This window comes from Lepidochelys olivacea (assembly GCF_965140295.1).
Source record: "Lepidochelys olivacea isolate rLepOli2 genome assembly, chromosome: 2".
Lineage (NCBI taxonomy): Eukaryota > Metazoa > Chordata > Testudines > Cheloniidae > Lepidochelys > Lepidochelys olivacea.
In genome coordinates, this window is record NC_140412.1 from 173133663 (window position 1) to 173157307 (window position 23645).

Sequence of the window (23645 nt, forward strand, 5' to 3'; positions counted from 1 at the left end):
TTGACTTGTGTGCTAGACCTCACATTGCTTGGCTAATAATGTGAAAACAGCCTGTGGGTGTGGCTCCACTAGATTAAGTTTCTTGATATTTGGGTGTGTACCTGTCACAGTGCAATGGTACACAGATTTTTTCAGAATCGCTCTCAGATCTAGTCTGTTACTGAGTTCAGTGCTGGAGCCACAAAGCAGTTGAGTGGATGTAGGCATGGAGTGTTGATTGGAGAAGGGGGAGTACAGGGAAAGTTTTGGATCACCTGCACTCTCACGGTGACCTAGCCCACAAACCAAAAGTAAAAATTATGGATAAAATTTCCCATTTGTTGTTTCCTAAATAAAATAATGGTTTGTTTAAAATGAGAAAACAACTCCAGAACATTTCCTTCAAATTGTTTTTAGGAACCCAACCAACGAGTGCTGATCAGGGACACACCAAAGTAGGAGATGATGCCAAACAGAGCACAATTCTTGAGTTGTGGGTGTCAATAATATAACACACTCATGCGTATACTGCGTGCATGGTTGGGAGCCAGCATCATTATCATGCAACTCCAGGGAGCAGGAAGGAGACCCAGGTAGAAGGAGGGAGGCAGGAAGATAAAGAAGCCACATGGCATCAATGCTGTGTGTGGCAGGCCCTAAACAGTACAGAACGCATGCAGGTGTTAGACATGGTATTCTAGGTCTCAAGTAACATCAGGCCTTTTTAAAAAAATCAACACAAACAAATACTAAGGAGGGGACCACCTACCCTGAATCTATTACATCAGCTCTGTGGGGCTAGAACCGTCTTCCTCCACATACGGGGCCAGGGACAGACGGTTTCCACTTTAGGTACCCTGCCTGCTCTTGAAGGTATCCGTCATGGAGATGCTTTTGGGCCTCCAGTGGCCTTTTGTGGGCTGCAATCTTCCTGCAACACCCTGGCTTGAGACGGCAGCTCATCCCTTGAACCTCCCCCCCCCAACCCCAGAAGAGCAGCTCTGTAGCCTGCTCCTTCACAGCTTCCAGGTGCATCTATGCCCAGTCCCTGGACAGGACCTGGGTGAGGGGTTAGGAGCTGCAATCTGGGGACATGGGGGAGCAGGTGCTGGAAAGCCATCCTGAGGTTGGGGCAGGTGGCAGATGATACGGGGATGCTGATTTTTAGGATGAGGCCCTCTGGGTGCCTCCTATGAAGGTGGCACCACAGGGCACTGGTGCTGGAATCCCTTCCCATGGAGACATGGGAGCTCCTTTTGCAGCAGTGGCTGACAGCCACATTTGGTTGCCGTGCAACCTCTGAGAAATGCTCCTAAATGTCTGAGCACCATATTCACCAGTGAGGGATCCCTCATTCATCCATCTACTTTCCCCACCTCCATCTCATATCCTTGTCTATTGGTGTAATACATATTTATTTATTTTGTGTGTCAGTCCTTCTACCTCTCACCCTCCTTCCTCTCATCACACTGACTAAATGACACGCTGAGAATTTAATTCAAAATGGCCACTATTGCACTTCATATTCTGATCCTAAAAGGTCAAAATGTTAGATGTTGATAAAGTTATTTCAATGTTTTAGAATCTAATCTATCTATTTAAATTCCATCCCATGAAAATTTTTTAAATTTTTGATTTTTCGTTCCAATGTGAAATGAAAACCGGTTGGGAAATGTTGGGGGATGGAAATTCCATTTTCTGACCATTTCTAATAGCCAGTCAGATGGGTATGGTATTTGAAGGGATCTCTTCACCTACCACTGGCCTGGGATACAGCATTAGTTTTATAGGCAGGGCTCACATTCCCTCTAGTTTCTCTAAAGTTCTGATCCAGCTACAAATTATAAAAAAAACAAAAACCAGTCACCCTCCCATTTATTCCCTCTAAATGTTTATTCTTATTATTACTACTCTATTATTTGAAAGCGGCACTGCGTAGAGAGCCCAATTAAGGCTGAAACCCCATTTTGATGAACTGTGACTGGGTGTACCAGGCCCTTTTAGGACCCCTGCTGGAGGCCTTGTGGTCCTACTACACTCCACCCCAGAAAATGAGCAGTGAAGGTGGGTCCTCCAGGCCCACCTAGAGGGGCTGCAGGGAAGCAGCCAATCAAAGCAAAGCAGATCGAGTTAAAAGGAGCTGCATGCAGAACAGTTCCTGGTGGGGACTAGAGGAGCTATGAAGGTGCTCCTTGCTGAAGCTCAAGGGAGAGCCAGAAGACAGGTTCTGGTGACATTGGCATTTGGTGAGGAAGAACTTCAGCCCTGAGGTAAGGGTGAAGAGGAAGGGGCTACATGGGAAATGACCCAGGGAATAGCAGTAGCAATTATTAAAGGAAGCAGCACATGGTTTCTATTTGTAGGGTCCCTGGGTTTGGACCTGGAGTAGTCGGAGGGCCAGAGCTTAGGCAAGGTGGCCTAAGCTCTGAGAAGGGGATAAGACTTGTTTAGAGGCCTAAGTGAAGGGCAGGACTTGAAGAGGCTCCAGTGAGAAAGTCCTGGGGGCACTGCTCTATGCCAGGGAAGATACGGACTTTAAGCTAGCCCAGAAGGGGCTGAGAGCTGAGCCCAGAGACAGGGCTACAGACACAGATACTGACAAGGGCACTGCATAGGCCCTGTTGGTCCTTTTTTTCACCCCAGAAGTTTGCACTTGACCGACAGGAGGTGCTCACAAGAGGTGAGTGTCCCCTGTCACACGGGCATTGTACAAACAATTACTAAGAAACGGGCTTTGCTACAAAGAGTTTACATTCAAAATGGACAGAGAAAGGAAGTATCCTTTTACAGATGAGGAAGTGAGGCACAGAGAGATTAAATTACTTGACTAAGGTCACAAAGTAACTTTGTGGAAGAGCTTGGAATGGAATACAGACATCCTGAATCCTAGCCCAGTGTCTTGCACACAGGACCATCAATGTAAAGGGGGCAAGTGTTGTTAGTTCTATTAGAAAATAAACAAACTGCCCCTTAACAACACTGTCCCATGCACAGGCAGGACCGGCTCTCGGCACCAGCAAAGCAAGCACGTAGTCGGGGCGGCACAATTCCATGGCATTCCGGCCACCTTTTTTTTTTTTTTTTTTTTCTTGGGCAGTTGCGCTCTCGGAGCTTGGGGCAGCAAAAAACCTAGAGCCGGCCCTGTGCACAGGAGCCCCAAGGCAATCTGTGTTACCATTCCTGACAGATCATTCCATGCCTCCACGCCTCCAACCTCCCTGCACAGCTAAATACACAAATAAATAAAAAGGGAGGAGGGGAAAACAAAAGATCCCTGGCCTGGTGCTTGTGTAACTGACATTCTGTAAAGGCCATGAATGGCCTCTTCTGTATCAGCCATCCTATGCGGCTCCAGTTGTTCCCCTAGCAGCATCATGGAAGGGAGGGGTGCTAGGAGGCTCTGGGCAGCAGGGACAGACTTTAGCCTGCAATAATGCAGCATTAGCACTGCATGGTAGCAAAAGGGAGAATGGCCATCACTCAGTGCTATATCAGGGGTATGGCTGAGTCATAAAAGGGCCAGTACGGAGAATGATGTTCTCACGAGGAATACACAATGTTGTGTATTTATGAGCCCATCTACATGGGCACCCTGACCATGTTTTGAAATCATTTTCAGCAATTCACATTCAAAATGGTTCCCACCAACAGAGGCGACGTCTGGGGTGGAGGTGGGGGGTCACGCATCCCTCCCCCAGATTTGCTGCATGGCTTGGAGTGAGCATGCTCAATACCATCTGCTGAAACCACTGCACTCACTCTGCCTCTCCGCTATTGGCAGGTATGGGTTGTCTTTGCCCACCAACAAGGCTGGACCGGCCAGATGGACAGGACATAGCTTTGCCCTGAAGGGTCTGGGAAATTTTCTTTTCCAAAATCCATTTAAATGACACTCTAGCCTTTGCCCAGCTGAGCGAGTCCAATCCTAGATGGGTTGTTGAAAATGAAAATGGTTCAAAGCCCGCTGAATTTCCCAGCCTAGCTCTCTTTCCCCCAAAGGATTTCAATGCAGCCCACACAAAGTTCATGATCCTCAGCGAGGTGCTTGTGGAATAGAAAGAGATCTCTTCACCCAGCCCTGACCTGCAATACAGCAGCAAGTTTGACAGGGTAGGGAATGAAGAAGGCTCCAGAATCCAAGGGAGAATACACAGGGTTTGGGGGTTGGCCAGGAATTCCAGGTGAATTCAGGGCCATGGAAATAAATACAAAATTATTCACAGGATAGGATTTATGGCTTCACAAAACTTGGCAGCATAACTCAAACAGCAGACTGAGTACAATGCAAATGGACTGTTAGGAATTCATTCATTTCCCAAATAGCTGTTGGATTCAACTGTGTTCCAGTAGCCCCTATTATTTGCTATTCACGAACATTTGAGCAAATGCAGTTTTGTTCACACTCATGTTTGAGAACAGTCAAATTCATATAGATTTCTATTCATACTGATACTCGGGCAACATATGAAAAAGGGTATGTGTGCATGAAAAAAGTATTTGCATTCCTTATTTCCTATTCATCATTTGTAAAATCTTGTATAAAAATGTCACTCATCTAAATCAGGGAACAGAAAGAGTAACTTCTGAGTCAGGTGATCAGTCACACACCACAAATAATAAACAGTAATTAGTTTCTGTGAACAATTTGCAAGCATCCCATGAAATATGTTTGTACACAATATTCATCAAATACATTAACAGAAAACAGAAAATGAGAAGAAATTAGAAAAATTCTCCAACAGAAAAGCAGACTAAATGCATCTGATAGTGACACAAAGACCCATCCTTCCAGCCATATTTATGAATGACAATAAAGGCTAGGCCAAATTCACTCCTTTTCTTTCATTTTGAAGTCACTTACCATCATTTACTACATAAAACATACACTTCAATCTTTATAACTCTGGTATTGCACCTCCTACAGACCAAACTGGAAGGTATGTATCCCCTCTCCAGTGCACAAGTTTAAAACTAGAAACTGCTACAGAGACCCATCCCTGGTTTACAAGTCAACATTGAGCTCTGATGAGGATGGTACTGATAGCAGTAATGTCAAACTTTACACAGCTATAACCTGAGTTTACAAGGATGCATTTAGCCATAATGCTACTATTTATATCTCTATAAACTTAGTTTATGGTGATATAAATAGTAATGCTAATGGCATTAACAGCAGGACTCAGCAGCATCACAGCTGTCGAGTGCTGCTCCTATGCTATTTGTATTACTGTTTATATAATCATAAACTTAGCTGGGTAGTCAAAGATGCCTCATTTACCATACAAGAAAGATGAACGCCCACCTTTTAGATCCAAAGCGGAGCCCCTTATATTGGTGGTTTTATGGTCATTTCTTTCCCTTTCTCTGCACATCTTAAACTCTGCTAGGAAGCGGCTGTGAGCAAAATGTAACTTGCATGAGCTTAGATGGGGAGACAATCAAAGTTTTCCTATGTTCCAAAAGGGCTATAAGCTAATCAGGAGCAACAGCAAACTTACGGTCTCCTTGACAGCGCACAGGACCCACAGTTAACTTGGATTCTGATCCCGATCGGTCAATATCTCCAACCACCACTTGACTCACTGGTAGATGTTCTTTGTAAGACAAGAGCCCAGCATCTTTTCTCCTGAGACAGAGAAAAAAAGAAACAATACAATTAGTGAAATATTTACAAAGATTTTATTCCCTGACAATGAACGAATCACCACAAGAATAAATACCCCTGAAAAGCAATAATTAAATCAATACAAAAATGTTACCCTTTTGTTAATCCCATCTATTTGATTAAATACCTCCTATTAATATTATCATATGTATTTTTGTAAAACAGATATATTCATTTCATCCAAGAAAATCTCTCCAAAATAGTTTCATTGGATTTTTTGTTTGGAACTGACCACAGCCCGTACGTACTTGAGCAATGGTACTTTGTTGATTGTTTAGCTTGTTTGCTTTGAATGGAGAGGAGATTTTCAATACCTCCTAAAGACATATCTTTTTGTCCCAGCTGTGACCAGTTGGCACTCTAATGATATAACACCTGCTCACAGGATGAATAACATTTCCATTGCTTTTAATAGTTTTAGCACTGCACTGATGACAAAAGATAAAGAATTAAGAGCTAAAGTCTTCTGACTACCCCAGTATATAATACAGATGGACAGAGACCTACATTTTAGTCACTTCACCAGGATACCTCAACACTTATGTGAAGTGAGAACTGATTCATGTTTTAGGTCAGGTGCCTAAAATGAAAGCATTAGAACAGCAATTGTGCTGTTCCTTTAAAACAGAAAGCAATAACTTAACTAGCCACATCCTCTCTTTCCATGAACCATTTTTTGTCAGAAGCAAACAGACAGGGAAGCCAAGAGCAGTCATGCAGCTCCTAGGATGTGAAGGATAATGCAGCCTTGAATTTAATACAGCTTTTTACAAATATTAGTGAGACCCTATTGTTAAAGACATGAAAAAATTAAGAGGAAGCAAAACAAAACAACTTAACAGTTGTCCAAGCTGCATAACCCAAAAAGTGAAGATATGTATCTTCCTCTTTTTTTACAGCACCTTTCTAAGTGCTCCAGTAAATCAGCAACTAATAGTAACCACAGACTTTCCCACCTTCTTCTTTACAAATCAATTTCTTTGCTCAACAAGAACACGATACTAAGGATGATTTTAAAGCCCTAGAAAATATACTGAGTAATATATTGTAGGGAGCAATTGCATTTTGGGATAACACTACATGCTCTGAAAGCCTTTTCCACTGCTATTTTCAATGACTTTATGACCCTGTAACATTAGATTCCTATTATCCAGGAAGCAGAGCAGAGGGATTTGTGTGATCCAGTAAAGCTGAGAGTTTCTCAGTAACACTAATATACTGTCTCCGGTCACATCAGCTATTGAGTCCTTCTGAAGCAATGGAAGATAAAAACTCATTTAAAAAGAAAAGCAATTAAAGTAATTAAGAAAATAACTATCATGTTAGAAAGACAGCTCGTTGGAACTTGTGTCTGCTCTCTGTGATGAAGAGAGTAATTAGAGATTTATTTATTACATATTTGAGAAAGTTAAATGTTTTCTGAAGACACTGGATGACTATTTTCTTAAATCTTTGTTCTTTCCGTTTCAGAGTTCCCACCTTTATCTCAGAACCCTTTATTTCTCCGTTCTTCAGCAGTTCCAAGAGGCTGAGACCATTAACTGAGTATGGTTGGCCATAGCCTTTTCTAGATTCTGCCGGAGGAGACTGCCAGTAGACAAAGAATGGAGAGAACGACCTCTCATATCCTTTGTGTCTAAGTGAGCTGCTTCTGCAGATTCTGCTAAATAATAAAAAGCACTTATACAGTGCTCTTCATCTATAGATTTCAAAGTCCTTTAGGAAGGTGGGAAAGTATCATCATCTTCTGTTTACAGATAGGAAACAGAAGTGCAGGAAGGTTAAGTGATTTGCTCATGGTAACAGAATGGGTGAATAAGATTATAATTCCAGGTTCCCTGATCCCCAGCCTGATGCCACATCTATGGGACCCTAGCCTCTGTAACATAAATTAAAGGTAGGTTACCACTTTACTCTTACTAAAATTTTCCTCTGAAATTATTTTTCTCTGTTGAATGCCACTATTTCAAAAAGACCTTCAAATCAGAGGTAACTATTAAAAATATAAAAAATTTTTAGACGGTGATGAAAAGAAAACTACACCAATGGCACTCCATCCCTCACCTCCAACATTAGTGGATATTTTCAGCCCCAAATAATGGGGCGAATGATCTTTCAAGCCTCTATCAGCCATAAATGCCACCTCCTTTCCAGGGAATGAAAATGTCTAGTGATGGTTTCCCTGCCTCTCCTTTACTAATGTTATTGATCAGTGTTCATACTCATTATTAATGATTTATTTATGGAATTAACACAAAATACTGTGATACTCTTTAGTAACTTTAGAGCCATTGCCATTAAAATAAAAAAGTGTTACATAATTTCTTCCAGTAGTGCTCTTGCTTTGTTTTCTGATAACTGGCTGTTTGTCACTGTCATAAATATAAAGAGAAGGGTAGCCACCTTTCTGTATACAGTGCTATAAAATCCCTCCTGGCCAGAAACAAAACCCTTTCACCTGTAAAGGGTTAAGAAGCTAAGGTAACCCTGCTGGCACCTGACCCAAAATGGCCAATAAGGGGACAAGACTCTTTCAAATCTGGAGGGAGGGGGCAAAGGGTTTGGTCTCTCTGTGTGTTGCTTTTGCTGGGAACAGATCAGGAATGCAGCCTTACAACTCCTGTAAAGTTAGTAAGTAATCTATAAGTAATCTAGCTAGAAAATGCATTAGATTTTATTTTGTTTAATGGCTGGTAAAATAAGCTGTGCTGGATGGAATGTATATTCCTGTTTTTGTGTCTTTTGTAACTTAAGGTTTTGCCTACAGGGATTCTCTGTTTTGAATCTGATTACCCTGTAAGGTATTTACTATCCTGATTTTACAGAGGTGATTCTTTTACCTCTTCTTTAATTAAAATTCTTCTTTTAAGAACTTGATTGATTTTTTATTATTCTTAAGATCCAAGGGTTTGGGTCTGTTTTCACCTGTACAAATTGGTGAGGATTCTTATCAAGCCTTCTCCACGAAAGGGGCTGTAGGACTTGAGGGGATATTTTGGGGGAAGACATCTCCAAGAGGGCTCTTTCCCTGTTCTTTGTTTAAAATGCTTGGTGGTGGCAGCGTATGGTTCAAAGACAAGGCAAAGTTTGTACCTGGAGGAAGCTTTTAACCTAAGCTGGTAAGAATATTCTTAGGGGGTCTTTCATGCAGGTCCCCACTTCTGTACCCTAGAATTCAGAGTGGGGAAGGAACCTTGAGAGTCACCATGGTAGGAAACTTCCTCTCCTGTGAGAGGAAGAATAGTTCAGTGGTTAGACTTTTAGCCTAGGATTAGGAAGAAATGAGTTCCAGTTGCTTCTTTTCCACAGCCTGCCTTTGTGACTTTGGCCAATTCCCTTAGTCATTTTATGCCTCAGTTCACCATCTGTAAAATGGGGATAATAGTACTTCCCTGCCTCACATGGTGTGTTGTAAGGATAAACTCATTAGAGATTGTGAGGTGCTCAGATGGGGCACACAACAATGGGGGCCATGAAAGTACCTAAGACCTGGACTGAAGGGTTAATGTCTAGCTATTCCACCTGGAAGCAGGCGGGGCACACCCTGACTGTCTCCTAGGAGCAATGCACACATTGCTCTATCCAAGGACAAGGGCTAGATATGAACCCTGAGAACTTGATTGTTTGGACAGCAACTGTGGGAGGTTTTTTTAGCCTGGGCTCAAGGCCTGAGAACCAGGATTGTAGTAGATAGAGGATGGTAACTAAGCATATGAATCAACGTCATACATTCCTTTGTGTAGCAGTGTGTAATGCTTAGGGGGAGAAATATAATAAAAGGAGAAGGTGGAAGGCAGGGGGGGCAGAACAGCCCATCTCCGCTGACCAGCCTGCTTGCTTGCATAAAGCTGTGTTCTGTCTCATCACTGAACCGCAACAACTGGCGCCCAAACGTGGGGCCCTCAGCACTCACCTCGCCCGGCAAGGGTTTCAGACGCGTCACTCATCCACTTCGTGGATCCCGGTGAGTATTTTTCATTGTGGTAAGTATGGGAAGCTCCCTCTCTGCTTTGCAAGTGCAACACCGTAATGAGCTGCAGTATTTGCTGCGTAAGGCTCAGCATGACTGCCCGGCTCGAGAACTCACTCTCCTGCTACAGGAGGTGCGTGCCAAGTGCCCGTGGTATCCTGAAGCTGGAAGCCTTAAGTTAGCGGACTGGGAGCGATTGGGCCAGACATTGCACAAAGAGCCTCGGGCACCCGTGCAGGCTTTACATGCCTGGCACCTCTGCCGCGACGTGGTACAGCGTGTCGCCTCAGACAGACCCTCCCTCGCGAGGCTGGTGCTCTCGCCGCCCCCGTCCGCCCCTGCAGTCATCCCCCCTCCTGGCGATGCGACACAGCGTGTCGCCTTGGAAAGGCCCTCTTCAGCACCAACAGAGGAGCTGCCGATCCTGCCACCCCCGTCCGCTCCTGCAGCCATCCCTCCCCCTGCTTCGCCCCCAGTGCCTCTATTACCACCGCCTCCCTGGCCTTCCCCACCGGAGCCGGTGTGTGATCACCCTCCCCCCATGGGGCCCCCCAGAGAGTCATCTGCATCTGCTCAGAAGCTTTCGCTGGTGCAACAAATGGTTCACGCAGCGAAAGCTCGATCAGATCTTACAGCAGAGGAGCTGGCTGATCTGGTCTCCGTTTGCCCGGTGACCTGGCAGAATGATGACCAGGGCAACCCCGTGGGCACCTGGACCACTCTGCCATACTCGGTGGTTAGAGAGGTAAAGAAAGCAATTCGTGAATTTGGCCTGACTAGCACCTTTGTGCGTGGTCTCATTGAAGGGATGGGTGCTGGGTACTCCCTAATCCCTGAGGATTGGAAAACGCTGCTGCGCATGATGTTGTCACCCAGTCAGTATGTTATTTGGCTTAGTGAGTATCGGCAGATGGCAGAACGCCAAGCCCAGGTATATAGAGAGCAAGGTATCATTTATGAGCATTTGGCAGGGGAGGGCCAGTTTGCTACTATTGGGATGCAGTCTCAACTCCCTCAGGCCGTCTTCCCCATTATTTCCACCTGTGCCCAGCATGCCTTCAAGAAGGTCCCGGATTCGGACAAGCCTACCAAAAGCTTTGTCAGTATCCGTCAGGGTGCCTTAGAGTCCTTTTTGGATTTTACCAACAGATTGCAGGAGGACACTGACTTTCAGCTGCCAGGGGAGGTCTGTGCCATACCTACACAGGTGATGGGACCTCTCCCTGCCGGCTTTGTAGGTCTTGTTCTCCCTCGCTCACATGCTGGGAAACAGGGCTTTTTTGTCATTCCAGGGGTCATTGATGCTGATTACACTGGCATTATTAAGGTTCAGGTGTGGACTCATCTTCCACAGTCACTCCTGCGTGGACGGTCAATTGCACAATTGATTTTAGTCCCCTATCAGGTGCCAGCTGCCGAGGATCGAACTCGGGGCGGAGGAGGCTTTGGATCTACGTTGTCTCACTCGCCGTCTCACAGCGTTCAGAATTGGCTGCTGTTATTTTGGCCTTTCAACTTTTTGCTGATTGTCCCTTTAATTTAATTGTGGATACCCATTATGTTTATCAGGTAATTGATCATTTACCCCTTGCCCTCATTACCCCTCAGGTTGATGCAGATCTCCTTCGCCTGTTTTTGTCTTTACAGCGTCTTCTTGCCACTCGTCATTTCCCTTACTTTGTTGCTCATATTCGCAGTCATACCCCTCTGCCTGGGCCACTCACTGAGGGCAATGCACGCGCCGATCGCGCGTTGCGTGGTCAGGTGAATTCCCTTTTTTCTGACCCCATTGAAAGCCATGCCTTTTTTTCATCAGTCTGCCTCTGTTTTGGCCCGGCAGTTCCACATTCCTGCTGATCATGCACGTTCTATTGTTCGTTCCTGCCCCCACTGTGCTGCTGCTGCTCCTACTTTTTCTTATGCCGTTAACCCCCGAGGTACCGCAGCAAATCAGCTGTGGCAAATGGATGTTACTCATGTACCACAATTCCGCCCCTATTCATTTTTACATGTTTCCGTTGATACTTATTCAGGTTTCCTTTGGGCAACCCCACAACGTGGGGAAGCCACTAACAAAGTTATTCACCATTTGCTGGCCTGCTTTTCTGTTATGGGTCGCCCTTGCCAAATTAAAACAGATAATGCCCCAGCCTACTGCTCTGCAGCCCTCTCCACCTTTTGTGCCCGCTGGGACATCCGTCTTAAACACGGAATCCCTTATAATTCCACGGGCCAAGCCATTGTTGAACGTGCCAATCGCACACTCAAAACCTTGCTAGATAAACAATTAAAACAAGGGGAGCTGCATCTCCGAACCTTAGGAGACATTCAACAACAGATGTATATTCTCTTGTTTACTTTAAATAATTTAACACTGAATGCAGATCAGCAGACCCCTGCGGATCGGCATTTTCACAAATCTGAGGTACTGGAAAGACCGCGTGTCTTTTACCGTCAGCTGCCCGATCCACAGTGGCTGGGCCCAGCACCTCTAATCACTTGGGGTCGGGGATATGCTGCTGTGTCTCTCCCTGCAGGACCGTTGTGGGTTCCAGCCCGGTGCGTGCGACCAGCACTTAAACAACATGGCATGGCACCAGGGGCTGTCGAATCCCATACCAGAGTTTCAGCTGATCTTGGAGGAGACCGCGTTGCCCCCCGAGTCGACAACGGCGGGACGGAAACGGAGGAGGCGTAACGTCCCAAGCCAGCCCGTGACAGGGGGAGCAGTAAAAGCATTGGTCGCCACGGCTCAACGAAAACTGGCAGCAGATCAGCAGCCAGAAACTCCTAAGACTTTGTTTGTGGCGATTCTCGCCCAAATCACTGCTAATTCTGTGATGATTGTGTGCCTTTTGTGCCTGCTATTTTTTGTAGGGGTTGGCTCGGAAGCGCCTCCCCCGTTACAAGCCCGAAGGAGAATAAGATACTGCTCTTTGCTTATGCTAATCTTTTCTCCCAGTATTTTAGCATGGCTAATTGGGGCCCGGCCAACTATACTCTGCCTCGCACGGCTATATCCCTCCACACACCGTACCCGGCCGGGGCTCACAATGTCACCTGTGCACGTGTAGTTAACTGCACTAGTACAAAGGTGCCATTGGGCTGTCAAAAAATTTCTTAATCCCTTTTAAATTGTTCCCATGCTGTTAATGTTTCATATAATTATGGCCATATCATCCTACCATCAGGATGGGTTTTTACTTGTGGTTCATGCACCTTTAATTATATTCCTGCAAATTTAAGTGATGGCACCCTTTGCTGTCTTAGTAGAATGATACTTATATTGCCTTTTGCTGGTTACAATTGTAGTAAAAGAAGTGTATCCCTTTTAGATGATTATATTGCAGATGTTAAGCTTTTGGTTATTTTGTGTTTGTAATTATTGGGCTTATTTTTTGTTGTTGCTGTGTACAATGTATTCCTTCCTTGTTAAGACTTTGTAAAATTTTTGCCCTGGAAAGCTCCCCAGGTTATGTCCTTGTCTGTCTGGGAGTTAAATAGCATGATAAAACAAATTGGCGGCTACCATGAGATGGCCAATTATCAATAAACAAAAAAGGGGAGATGAAGGGTTAATGTCTAGCTATTCCACCTGGAAGCAGGCGGGGCACACCCTGACTGTCTCCTAGGAGCAATGCACACATTGCTCTATCCAAGGACAAGGGCTAGATATGAACCCTGAGAACTTGATTGTTTGGACAGCAACTGTGGGAGGTTTTTTTAGCCTGGGCTCAAGGCCTGAGAACCAGGATTGTAGTAGATAGAGGATGGTAACTAAGCATATGAATCAACGTCATACATTCCTTTGTGTAGCAGTGTGTAATGCTTAGGGGGAGAAATATAATAAAAGGAGAAGGTGGAAGGCAGGGGGGGCAGAACAGCCCATCTCCACTGACCAGCCTGCTTGCTTGCATAAAGCTGTGTTCTGTCTCATCACTGAACCGCAACACTGGACTACACTACAAAGTTACTTTGACTTAAGTCACCTTGCAGTGACTTATTTGTGCATGAGTGTACACTCACGTTGGTCTACTGCTGATGAAGGCACCCCATTATGGTGACATGGTAACACCACCACCCTGAACAGCATTGAGCCATGGCTGATATACTGTGGTTGACACAATAAGAGTGTAGACACTGCGTGACCTATGTCAACCCTAACAGTCCTCCAGCCACTGTCCTACAATGCTCAACAGTGACTCCTCTGGTCACAATTATGAACTCCACTGGCCATGAGTCACAGAGACTGGAAGCCGTCCCCCACTATAAAGCCCCTGCATATTTTTGAAATACCTTTTCATGATTGCCCAGCTTGATGACCTCACCTAGCGGCTCTTCTTTGTGTGCAGCTGCCCAAACCATTATGCTGGCTACATATTCCAGATGTGCTCCTGCCTGTGTCCTGCTAACTTGGGGTTGGGCCAGGACACCATCTTCACATTTAAACATGTTAAGGTAGAATGCATGCACACAGTTTGCCGAGGGGACGCAGATGAAGGGGTACAACAGGTATCGGCAGCAGTGCCTCATGAAAGCGAAGGTACTTCAGCAGGAATACCACAAGGACAGGAAGACCAACATTTGATCTGATGCTAAGTCACAGACCTGCCACTTTTACAATGAGCAGCATGCCCTACTTGGTGGAGACTCCACCAGCATCCTGCAGACCACCGTCGATAGCCTAGGGGAACCTGAGACAGAGACCCCTGCCATGAACAGCTAGGAGGAGAAACATCCAGTGGGAGAGGTCCAGCTATGCTGTGAGCCAGGATCTTTTCATGACTCCACCACGACTGATCCTGATCCAGGGGAAGGAATCTCAGGTAACTGTGTGCATGCATTCTACCTTAACATGTTTAAATGTGAAGATGGTGTCCTGGCCCAACCCCAAGTTAGCAGAACACAGGTATCTGCTTTCCACTGGTTTATTTGTATGAGAAGAGGTAGAGATACAACAAACAGAAGTAGAGTTATCTGTTTTTCATTCCCTGTAGGGCTAGGTGAGAGTGGTCAGAGGCTTGTGAAGCTGTTTGTTTATGTACACAGGGATGTCCCTTATATACTACTTTTGTTTATGTACACCGGGATTTCCCTTGTATCCTCCTGGGAGATCTCAATGAAACTTCCATGGAAGTAATCTGCAATCCTCCCCCAAAGATTTCTAGGATGACAGCCTTATTTCTTCCTCCACAGTAGGACACTTTCCCATGCCACTCTGATTACTTTGGCAGACACCATTGCAGGAAAGAGGCTAGCGGCATACAGGCCTGGGTGGCTTCAGGATGCCAGCAGCAGGTGTGTCCTCCATGCCTTTGTACTCTCAGAAGTGAGATATCAGCTAAAATCACCAGTGCTGGAAAATAGTGCCAGTGCTCAGTGCTATTTCACCAAGCACTACACAATCCCAACACCACCCAAAACTTCAGGGCCAGGTAGAGCACAGTCTACTCCATCACATTACTATGGCTGACTGTTAAAATGCTCTTTCAAGGCTTCCCTCAGCTCTGCATTGAGCTCTTCTAATGACCTCTGTGTCTGGCTGTTCAAAGTCAGCAGAGAGCTGCTCCAACTCCGTCCTCCACCCCAGTGGCAACTTTTCCCTTTGCCTCACATATTATGCAGGACACAGCAGGCAGCTATAACCATTGGGACCATCCTTGTTCCAGCCTCCCTGTACAACTTGTGTATGCCTCACAACACATCGCAAAAAATTCCCCCAAAAGGTGTTGTGCCAAAGGGCGGTGCATGGCACACTGGGATACCTACCCTTGGTGACCATACTGTGCATTGACACAAGCACTCCTTGTGATTGCTTGCAGTGCTGATACAATCATCCAACTATGCATATGAACAATATATGTCAACATAACTTGTGTCAACCAAAGCTGGTAGTGCAGACATGGCCTAAGACAGACAGACAGAGAACTGACTGGTATTTCAATATACTTAGTAACTGGAGTTTAGTATGTGCACTCAGCTTCTCTTTTATGTGGTGCATGTGTGTGATTAGTAGTGACATACAGTTAGTCTTTGGTTTAGAAACTTTAAGTTTATCAAGCAAAATGTAATAGTTGAATTTACACTATATCAGGAACACTCTGCTCCTAGATGGGATAATGTTCCCACAGCTCTTTAAAGATCTTGCACATTGAGATGGTGCAAAAGGTTTCCCTCACTAAAGAAAATCCACCTAAGAATAAGGATTGAATACAGAGTGTGTCATATTCCTGTTAAAAGTCAAGTAAGACTAAATGAATCTCATCAAATCCTGTAATTATCATGAGATATTGATGAAATCTCAGTAAAATGTTCATATTTCTAATTTCCATTCCTATATATACTGTTTGTAAAGAGCTGCAGGGTACTTCTAAATGAAAAAGGTCTATATTACTGTAAGATTTATTATGATTGTTTTGATTATGATCAGTTCTTTACTTGTAATATTGTATGTAAAAAGAACATGCATTATGTATACATGAACAAATGACATTCAAATTAATGTTAAGATTCTGTATTGCTATTAATTTGCTTATCTATTTATTTGAAATAAACACACCTTATTTATTTGAAATAAACAGGATTCATTTCTTATCTTCATTTTTGTTAGATCCCAATAAAGGCATTGCATCCCACTTAGGCTCTGATTCAATAGTTCATTCCTACACAACAAAGCACATGAGCACAATTTAACTTTAGGCATGTGCTTAATGTTGAGAGTGTGCTTAAGTGATTTACTAAATAGGAATAGACTTAAGCATAATTAGGGTTACTAGTGATCTAAAAAATACAAACACGCAAAGTGCAAAATTTCCTTGTTGTCCATCTGCTACTAGACCCAACTTTTTAATGGGCTACTACCTCTCTAGTGATCTCTGTATTTCCATAATCTACTTTATAGGGGTGTACTGAGGTTTAATTAAACAGATGTTTGTAAATGAATGTCTGTAAATAAATAAATAAAATTAAAAAAAAAAGCTTTAAGGAAGTACAGACGTGCGAAATATTATTTGTTTTCTTCCAAAAAATAGTGTGCAAGTACTCTATTTAAATTTGAGATGCTAATGGCAGAGCTAACATTACAGAGAATCTAACAAATTATAGAATTCTGGTAGCAGTCTTGATAATCTGGGAGCTATTTCATTGCTGATAGGTATGCTGTAATGAACAGGATTAAAAAGAGGGCTAAGCAAACAGGCTTGGATAAAAGAAGAATTGGTCCAAACCTGTATTCTAAATTTAAAGGAAACTTTTTGGAGGTTTTGAGATAGTCAACTTTTTGGTTTAACACATATTATATACACAATATATAAAAATTTTCCAAACTCACTCATGTCCTAGGGCTTGCCTTTACTCTGAATTCAAGTACCCCACTATACTTATTGGCCAAAACCTTACATTTCCTCGTGATTTGGCTGTTCTGGAGTGAGGGTTTCTCACTAATTTCCTGTCTTTCCCTTTCTCCTCTCACACCTCAGAAAGAATCATACATGAATAGGACCCAGCACTCATATGGGATATATACAAGTCCATTCACTGTATGATATTTTCATTAAAAATCAATTAAATCAAAGATTAAATTCTGCCATTGGCTACACTGTGTGTAAATATAAACTCTGTTATAAAGTTGAGTGAGTGAACAGGTTACATGGTCTCAACATGAAAAGCATGATGCACACAGAAAATGATGTACCAGTTATATGATCCAGGCAGACACTGTGAGGGGTCTCAATATCACCCATTATGGAGTCTAGTTGCACAGAAAATTGGAGCGAGTCTGTTAACTTTAACGTCTGAACTGTAATGTAACTCCTTCCAAACGAACCAGTATAAATTAACTATACCAAAGCAGGCATAGTTCACGTTTTACCTCTGGGATTGAGATTTAGCTATGCTTCTTCCCCTTCTCCCACTGTCGGTCTCTCTCTCCCTGGCCTTAAAGCTACAAAAGCTTTAAAATTACATTAGAAAATAAATTTTCCTCCTTGGACATCTCTCCAATCTCATGATAACACTAATTCCCTTAATTAAATCCAGGTTAATTTAAATTATTATAAACATCCTTTGAAGGATTAGTCACTTTAATTGTGATTAGAAAATGAATACCTGATGAACTACACAGTATATTATTCATAAACTCAGGAATAAAATTCATACTACTACTGAATTAAACTAATAACTTTTTGATTTTATTACAAAAATCACAGATAATATTAGTCTATTGGGAATCATGAGTCTATATAACACATTCCAGCACCTTGGGGGAATATGCAATTAAACTGGACTGTTTCATTTTCAGGGTAAACAGACTCTTTATCACTGGGCAGTCTAGAACTCCATTTAGAGTCAGGTCAATACATTAACTTTTGGGACAGTTTTGATATTAAGAAAATCACATACAGCCTACTCCACTGCTTCCCAATTCTCTGCCTGACAAGAGAAGAGTGATGGGACACATCTGTGGGAATTCAGAAGAGACTTCATGTCCACAAATTATTGTGATCTCAGTGCTGGTGAGAGAAATGGAGCCTACATGTCTGAGAAACTTGCTTCCCCAATATAAAAAATTTCCATAGCTGGCTCAGTAGTCTCTGTTAGCCTGGGCCTGTTCTTCAGGCCTCTTGCCTGGTAGGATCTCACCTTGGAGGAAGAGTTAAAAAGGGATCTGTAGGAAGCTGAGTAACCCTGGCAACTGGAGGAATGCCATGCTCTGGCATGGCACTCCTTCCAACAACAATGCTCACCGTAGGGTAGGACAAAAATACGGCTTGCTCAGGATTCCCTGACTATCTCCTCAGTGTCCTCTTCCACATGGCAAAAGATGGAGGACTAGACTGCATTGCCTTTTTGTAGGGCTCTCTGTTCTTTCGAGTTCTCCCAAGGCAAAATCCAGAAGAACTTGGTGCCACTTTCCTCAGGGATTACGCAACCCTCATCCTCATTCTTTCGCAACTGCACATCTAGATTAGACAAAGGTGGAGCTGAGAAGGTCCACCACAGTGGGATTGATCCTCCTACCTGTTGATCCCCACCATTTGTCTACTTTCTGCTCTCGGTCTCTGCCTCAGTTCTGGTGCTTTGCATGTGGGACAGACCACGTGCTTGGTGTCTGTTTGGGGCACTGCTTGGGGAGAAGTGGTGCCTCTTGTGGGGTGGTCTCCCCTCCCATTTGGGTGAGGGTGAAAGGAAGACTCTTCAAGACACAGCCCTTCTCTGTGAGCAGAAATCGGGCAAATGAAGGTCCCATAGGGAAAGGAGGGCAGAAAGGGCTTGTTACAGACTGGACCATGTTAGCTTCCCACTCATTGCTCCAATCCTGCTACGGCACCATAATTACACAATTGCTATAGCATGATCTCTTGTCCCACTGTTAGAAGGAGAGAGAGAGAGCAGGGTGCCAATCTGAAGGATTCTGTTGGGTGCCATCACCTACTTGGCCTCTCTCTGCTTTTAAAAATACCATACACTCAACTGTAATATTTGCATTTGTTTCGTATATTTATATGGATCAGACAATAACTTTAGTAATAAAAAGTCATTTTTACATGTGCAATAAGCATGATTCGGTTATACAATTAGTATATGAGACAACAATGTTTTATTACTTGAGCTGTACTGCAGTAAGATATATGCAGATATGATAAATAAGTTCCTTGAAGTTATCGACTTTCTAACGATATGCAAACATTTGGATCATCTGCTACCAAAATATCAGCCCAAATGTGCTTTAGACAGGATTTTATATGAAAGGATGATGTGTGTTGGAAGAAATATTGAAAACTTGAGAACAGTGGCTGGAAGGTTTCACTCCTGGTAGTTGTTGTTAACTTCAACAGTTTCATTTCAAGTGATTGAAGGAGCTAAATAAAAATAATTGATGATGTCAAAAAAAACACACGCAAGAACTTAAAAAAGGCTCCAAAGTCAGTGCAGAATTTAGCATAGAAAGTTTAATAACGAATGCTAACTTTCTCTACCTTGAGAATTTTGTAAAGGCTTAGCAGTTTTAGCATCCATCATTTCTCCCATCCTCTTCATTGGACTACTAGACACTCAACCTAAAGCACTACCGCTCCCATGTGCCTCATGAAGAAGAGAGACAGCCAAAATATCTCCTTCCTCCAGCCAGCCGTGCTCCACAGTACATCCTGTTGTTTCAGCAGGGTTTGTGAGTTCCTCGTTAGGGTAAAGAACTTCTCATGATTTTAGTGGACATTTGAGCCCCTGTAATAATGTTGTTGAGCTTATGGAATGATAGTAGTTGCTAATAAACAAAATATTGTCTCGTGTGGAAATAATTTTATGCTGTGGTGTTTCCAGTGCTACTGTTGTAGTAAATCACATCTTTCCTCTCCAACAACACCACTCGCACAACAGTATACTTAGAGAGTTGAGAACTGTCATGTTGAATGCCTCTGGCCACACTATACGGGCTTTGTTCTAGGAGACTAAGAGCTCCACAGGGTTATTACTGATCTGGTGCAGCCAGGTCGATTGCGGGTAACCACATGACTGCTGCCAGTCTATGACCGGGCAGTGACCCCCGCTCACTTCAAGTCTAATTTTCAGAAATCAGTGTGTGGGGACTTTGTCTCTGAGGCATGCACCAGGACCAAAACAGGCCGGCTGGCGGTGGCCAACCATGACTGCAGTCCTCTTGAGGATTCTCTTCACCTTGAAGTCTTTAAACCATGATTTGAGGACTTCAATGGCTCAGACATAGGTGGGAGGTTTATTGCAGGACTAGGTGGGTGAGATTCTGTGGCCTGCATTGTGCAGGAGGTCAGACTAGATGATCATAATGGTCCCTTCTGACCTTAATATCTATGAATCTATACATCCCTACTACTGATAAAGTCAAACCATTTTATGCCCAGTAGTTGCCCGCTGGCAACGCATATGAAATGCCTTCCGCCTTTTGATGTCTTGAATAAGATCCATATAAGAGAATCAGAATTAGGCAGCTTTGATAAATCCATATCTTTATATCCTGTTTCACCTTTTTTTTTTTGGCTCTAGACCTTATGCAGGTCCTTCATTGCTGAGGGTGCTAAACCAATTCTTTTTCGGACGTCTGTCTGATTGCATCCATTTGATGACAGTTTACTGCCTAGATAGATGAAGTCATCCACTACTTCCATAATTTATCTGGAAGCATAGAGGTCTTGAATCACAACTTCTCACCGAGACTCTGAATTTTTGTTTTTGCTCAAGAAACCCTTTGCCCAAGATTCTCTCTAGTGGATCTTTGAAATTATTTACATCTTGACCAGAGGACAACATCACACACATAATCCAGATTGGTAAAAGAAGTTGAACTGGCAGTTATACTGATACTTGCTGAGATATGTTCAAGGAGCCAATGAATTACACAGCTGAACAGAGCAGGGGCCAAGACACATACATGCTTCCCCTTGGATCTAGTGTGAAACATGGCAGACCTATGGGATACCAATGCACCCATGCCCAAGTCATTATGTAGATCTTGAATTAACCCCAAGAGGATGTTGGGAACACTGATGCTTTGTAGGGCCTTCCACAAGGCAGCTCAGTCAACAGAATTGAAGGCTGTCTTTAGGTCTACATATTCTGCTGTCAAAGGCTAGTTAAATTCACAATGGATCTCAGATAAAAGATGGAGAGTAAGTATAGTGTTTATTGTAGATCATCTAGAAGTGAAGCCCAATTGCTCTGGGCAATGGCAGGTCACAAAGAGAGGCTGGAGCCAGGCGAACAGAACACATGTGAAAAACTTTTCCAGGAACAGAGAGCAGAGTTATTGGCCTATAGCTATCGCATGCAGCATGTGGGCCTTTCCTCTTACAGGGCAGGATAATGATCCCTTTCTTCCACTCCACTGGTACCTTCCAAGTAGTCCAGACCTGGAGAAAATGTTTGTGTAACGCTACACTTATGGTACTCCAGAGCAGTTCAGGCATTATGCCACTGGGTCTGGCAACACACCTACTTCAACACTTTCTTTACGGCAGAGCAAACATACTTGCACCTACACAATTTTCAGGGTCAGGGATTGCATCTACCGCTGATACATCCAGATCTGGACATGGAGTCACTTCAAGATGATTAAATGCAGACTCCTGGGTTAAGCATGTTTTACCATCAGCCTTGTTTGTCATCAGCATAAGCCCCACACAAAGACCAGTTTAGGATCCAAGTGATTGAACCACTTTGAATGGAGGTCGTAGTTTATTAGATCTCACTCCCACTTCTGCCTCTTTTGCAAGTTCTCAGAATAAACGTCACAATCCACTTCTGCTCTCACTCAAAAAACACCTTGTAAACGTTTACGTTCAGCAGCATCGTGGCACTGTCTGGCTTCAGATTTCTTTTGCAAAATTTAAAATGTTTCATAGGATAGCCAGGAGCATTGTTGTAGCATTTTAGTTCTGGGATGGCATCTCTGGCTTCTCAGATGCCTCTGCTTATGGCTGTCCAGCCTAATTCTGTGTTATCCCGGAGAATGCCACATGTGTTGAATTTGTTTTCGACTGTGACAGTGTACTTTGTTAGCCAGCGCTGGATTTTCTCAGATTCCTTGTACCTTATGTATCAGAACAAGCACATTCTCATGTTGAAACCGGAGAGTAATTACCATTTTAGTAACAAGGAGACATAGGTTGGTATTTGCCAGAGCTTCTGCACCTCTGTAGACCTGATATGACCTTTCCCTTACTATGAGTCTCAACCAATATATGTTCCAGCTCCTTCCTTGTCCAGCCATTGTTGGATATGCAGGATTGCTGATAGATATCTAAGTGCCTGAGCCAGCTGCCAGTGATGGTAAATGTGAGATATGCAAAAGGAGAGTAATCTCACAGAGTTGTCATTTATTGTTCCAGAGCAAAATGGACTGAGAATAGTTTTGAAGCCATATCTTGCTGCAGGGGTTCATATCTTGGAATATCACATAATACATTGTTTGTAAGGCAGAACAGATTGTGCCATTGCTGTTAGGTGCTGAGAGAATTCATTTTTATTAGCATCTGTAGCTTCCTTAGCGGGAGTGTAGGCTACAATGATTGTCAGCTTCCCTTCGCTATGCCTGAACCTGACTTATCGTAGTTGATCAGATATTGGATGCCATGTTGTGAGTGGTAAATTAAAAGGTGGTCAGAGGATGACAGCCAACCCATTTACATGGTTCCTCCAGAGTAAAATAGACTTGGGTCCGCCACAAAATTTTGACCATTATTCAAGAGTCTTGCCTCAGTTATTCTGGCAACTGCAATGTTTATCGTTCCAACTCTTATACTAGTGAAATCTGGTACCTGACCTAGTTTAGGGTCAATACATTCTAGGTGGCAAATCCGGTGGATTTTCTCAAGTCAGCTGTGGATGACATAGACATTATGGAGTTTGGCCTAAAGTGTGGAGCATGTTACATTGGATGCTCCTTGATTCGCTCTCCTCTTTGAGATAGGAAAGATGTAGTGTGGTGATTTTGTCTGGGGACACCAACCCCCTTCCCAGAAACCCTTCTGTGTAGCAGATAGTTCTGAGGTCATAGCTCATCTTCCTTCAGCACTATTTGAGGAATATTTTTCCCTTCTCACCTGGGTCCATTGTAGGCCTTGCCTCATAACTCTAAGCATGGACCCTTACTGGATACTATGGGCCAGAGTCAGCCAGAACCGAGGCTCATGCTGGCAGGGGGGACCACACTTTGAAGTAGCACAAGTACTGCCATCCTACCCATTTCACAAATGGGAAACTGAGGCACAGAGCGATTAAGTGACCTGTCTGAGATTACACAGAAAGTATGTGGCAGGGTTAGAAATAAACATCCACAAAGGCAGGTTCCCCACTCGAAGAGCTCACAATCTAAACAGACTAACAAACAAAGGCTAGGTGGAAGGGATATACAGTTATAAGTGAAGTCCCAAAAGCAGAGATTGGCCAATTATTTGGTCCCTTCCTGTCATGGTCCAAACCAAACTCTGGATTCAACTTTAAAAAAGTCTGGATGTGAACTTTGCTACTTGAGCCCATTTCTCTTCAATACCCTTCTAT

At 43.6% G+C, this 23645-nt stretch overlaps 2 protein-coding genes across 4 annotated transcripts in view; one reads left to right on the top strand and one right to left on the bottom strand.

Moving 5' to 3' along the window:
- Window positions 1-23645, bottom strand: part of CNTNAP2 (contactin associated protein 2) — a 1667645-nt gene that overhangs the window by 253763 nt on the left and 1390237 nt on the right. Inside the window, exon 15 of the mRNA XM_084620442.1 lies at window positions 5478-5605. Within this exon, the coding sequence (XP_084476568.1) occupies window positions 5478-5605 (128 nt within the window). The remainder of the gene's footprint in view (window positions 1-5477; window positions 5606-23645) is intronic.
- LOC311516408 (uncharacterized protein) lies at window positions 9146-13196 on the top strand. Of its 3 annotated transcripts, none has more exons than XM_084620443.1 (3): window positions 9146-10359; window positions 11262-11378; window positions 12152-13196. In XM_084620443.1, the coding sequence occupies exons 1-3, from the start codon at window positions 9634-9636 to the stop codon at window positions 12686-12688; spliced, it is 1380 nt and encodes a 459-aa protein (XP_084476569.1). In that variant the 5' UTR covers window positions 9146-9633; the 3' UTR covers window positions 12689-13196. The 3 variants fall into 3 exon arrangements, 2 of the variants coding, with proteins under 2 accessions (XP_084476569.1, XP_084476570.1); XM_084620444.1 differs by having other exon boundaries at window positions 9146-9608; window positions 11009-11378; XR_014710403.1 differs by lacking the exon at window positions 12152-13196 and having other exon boundaries at window positions 9146-9608; window positions 11020-12145.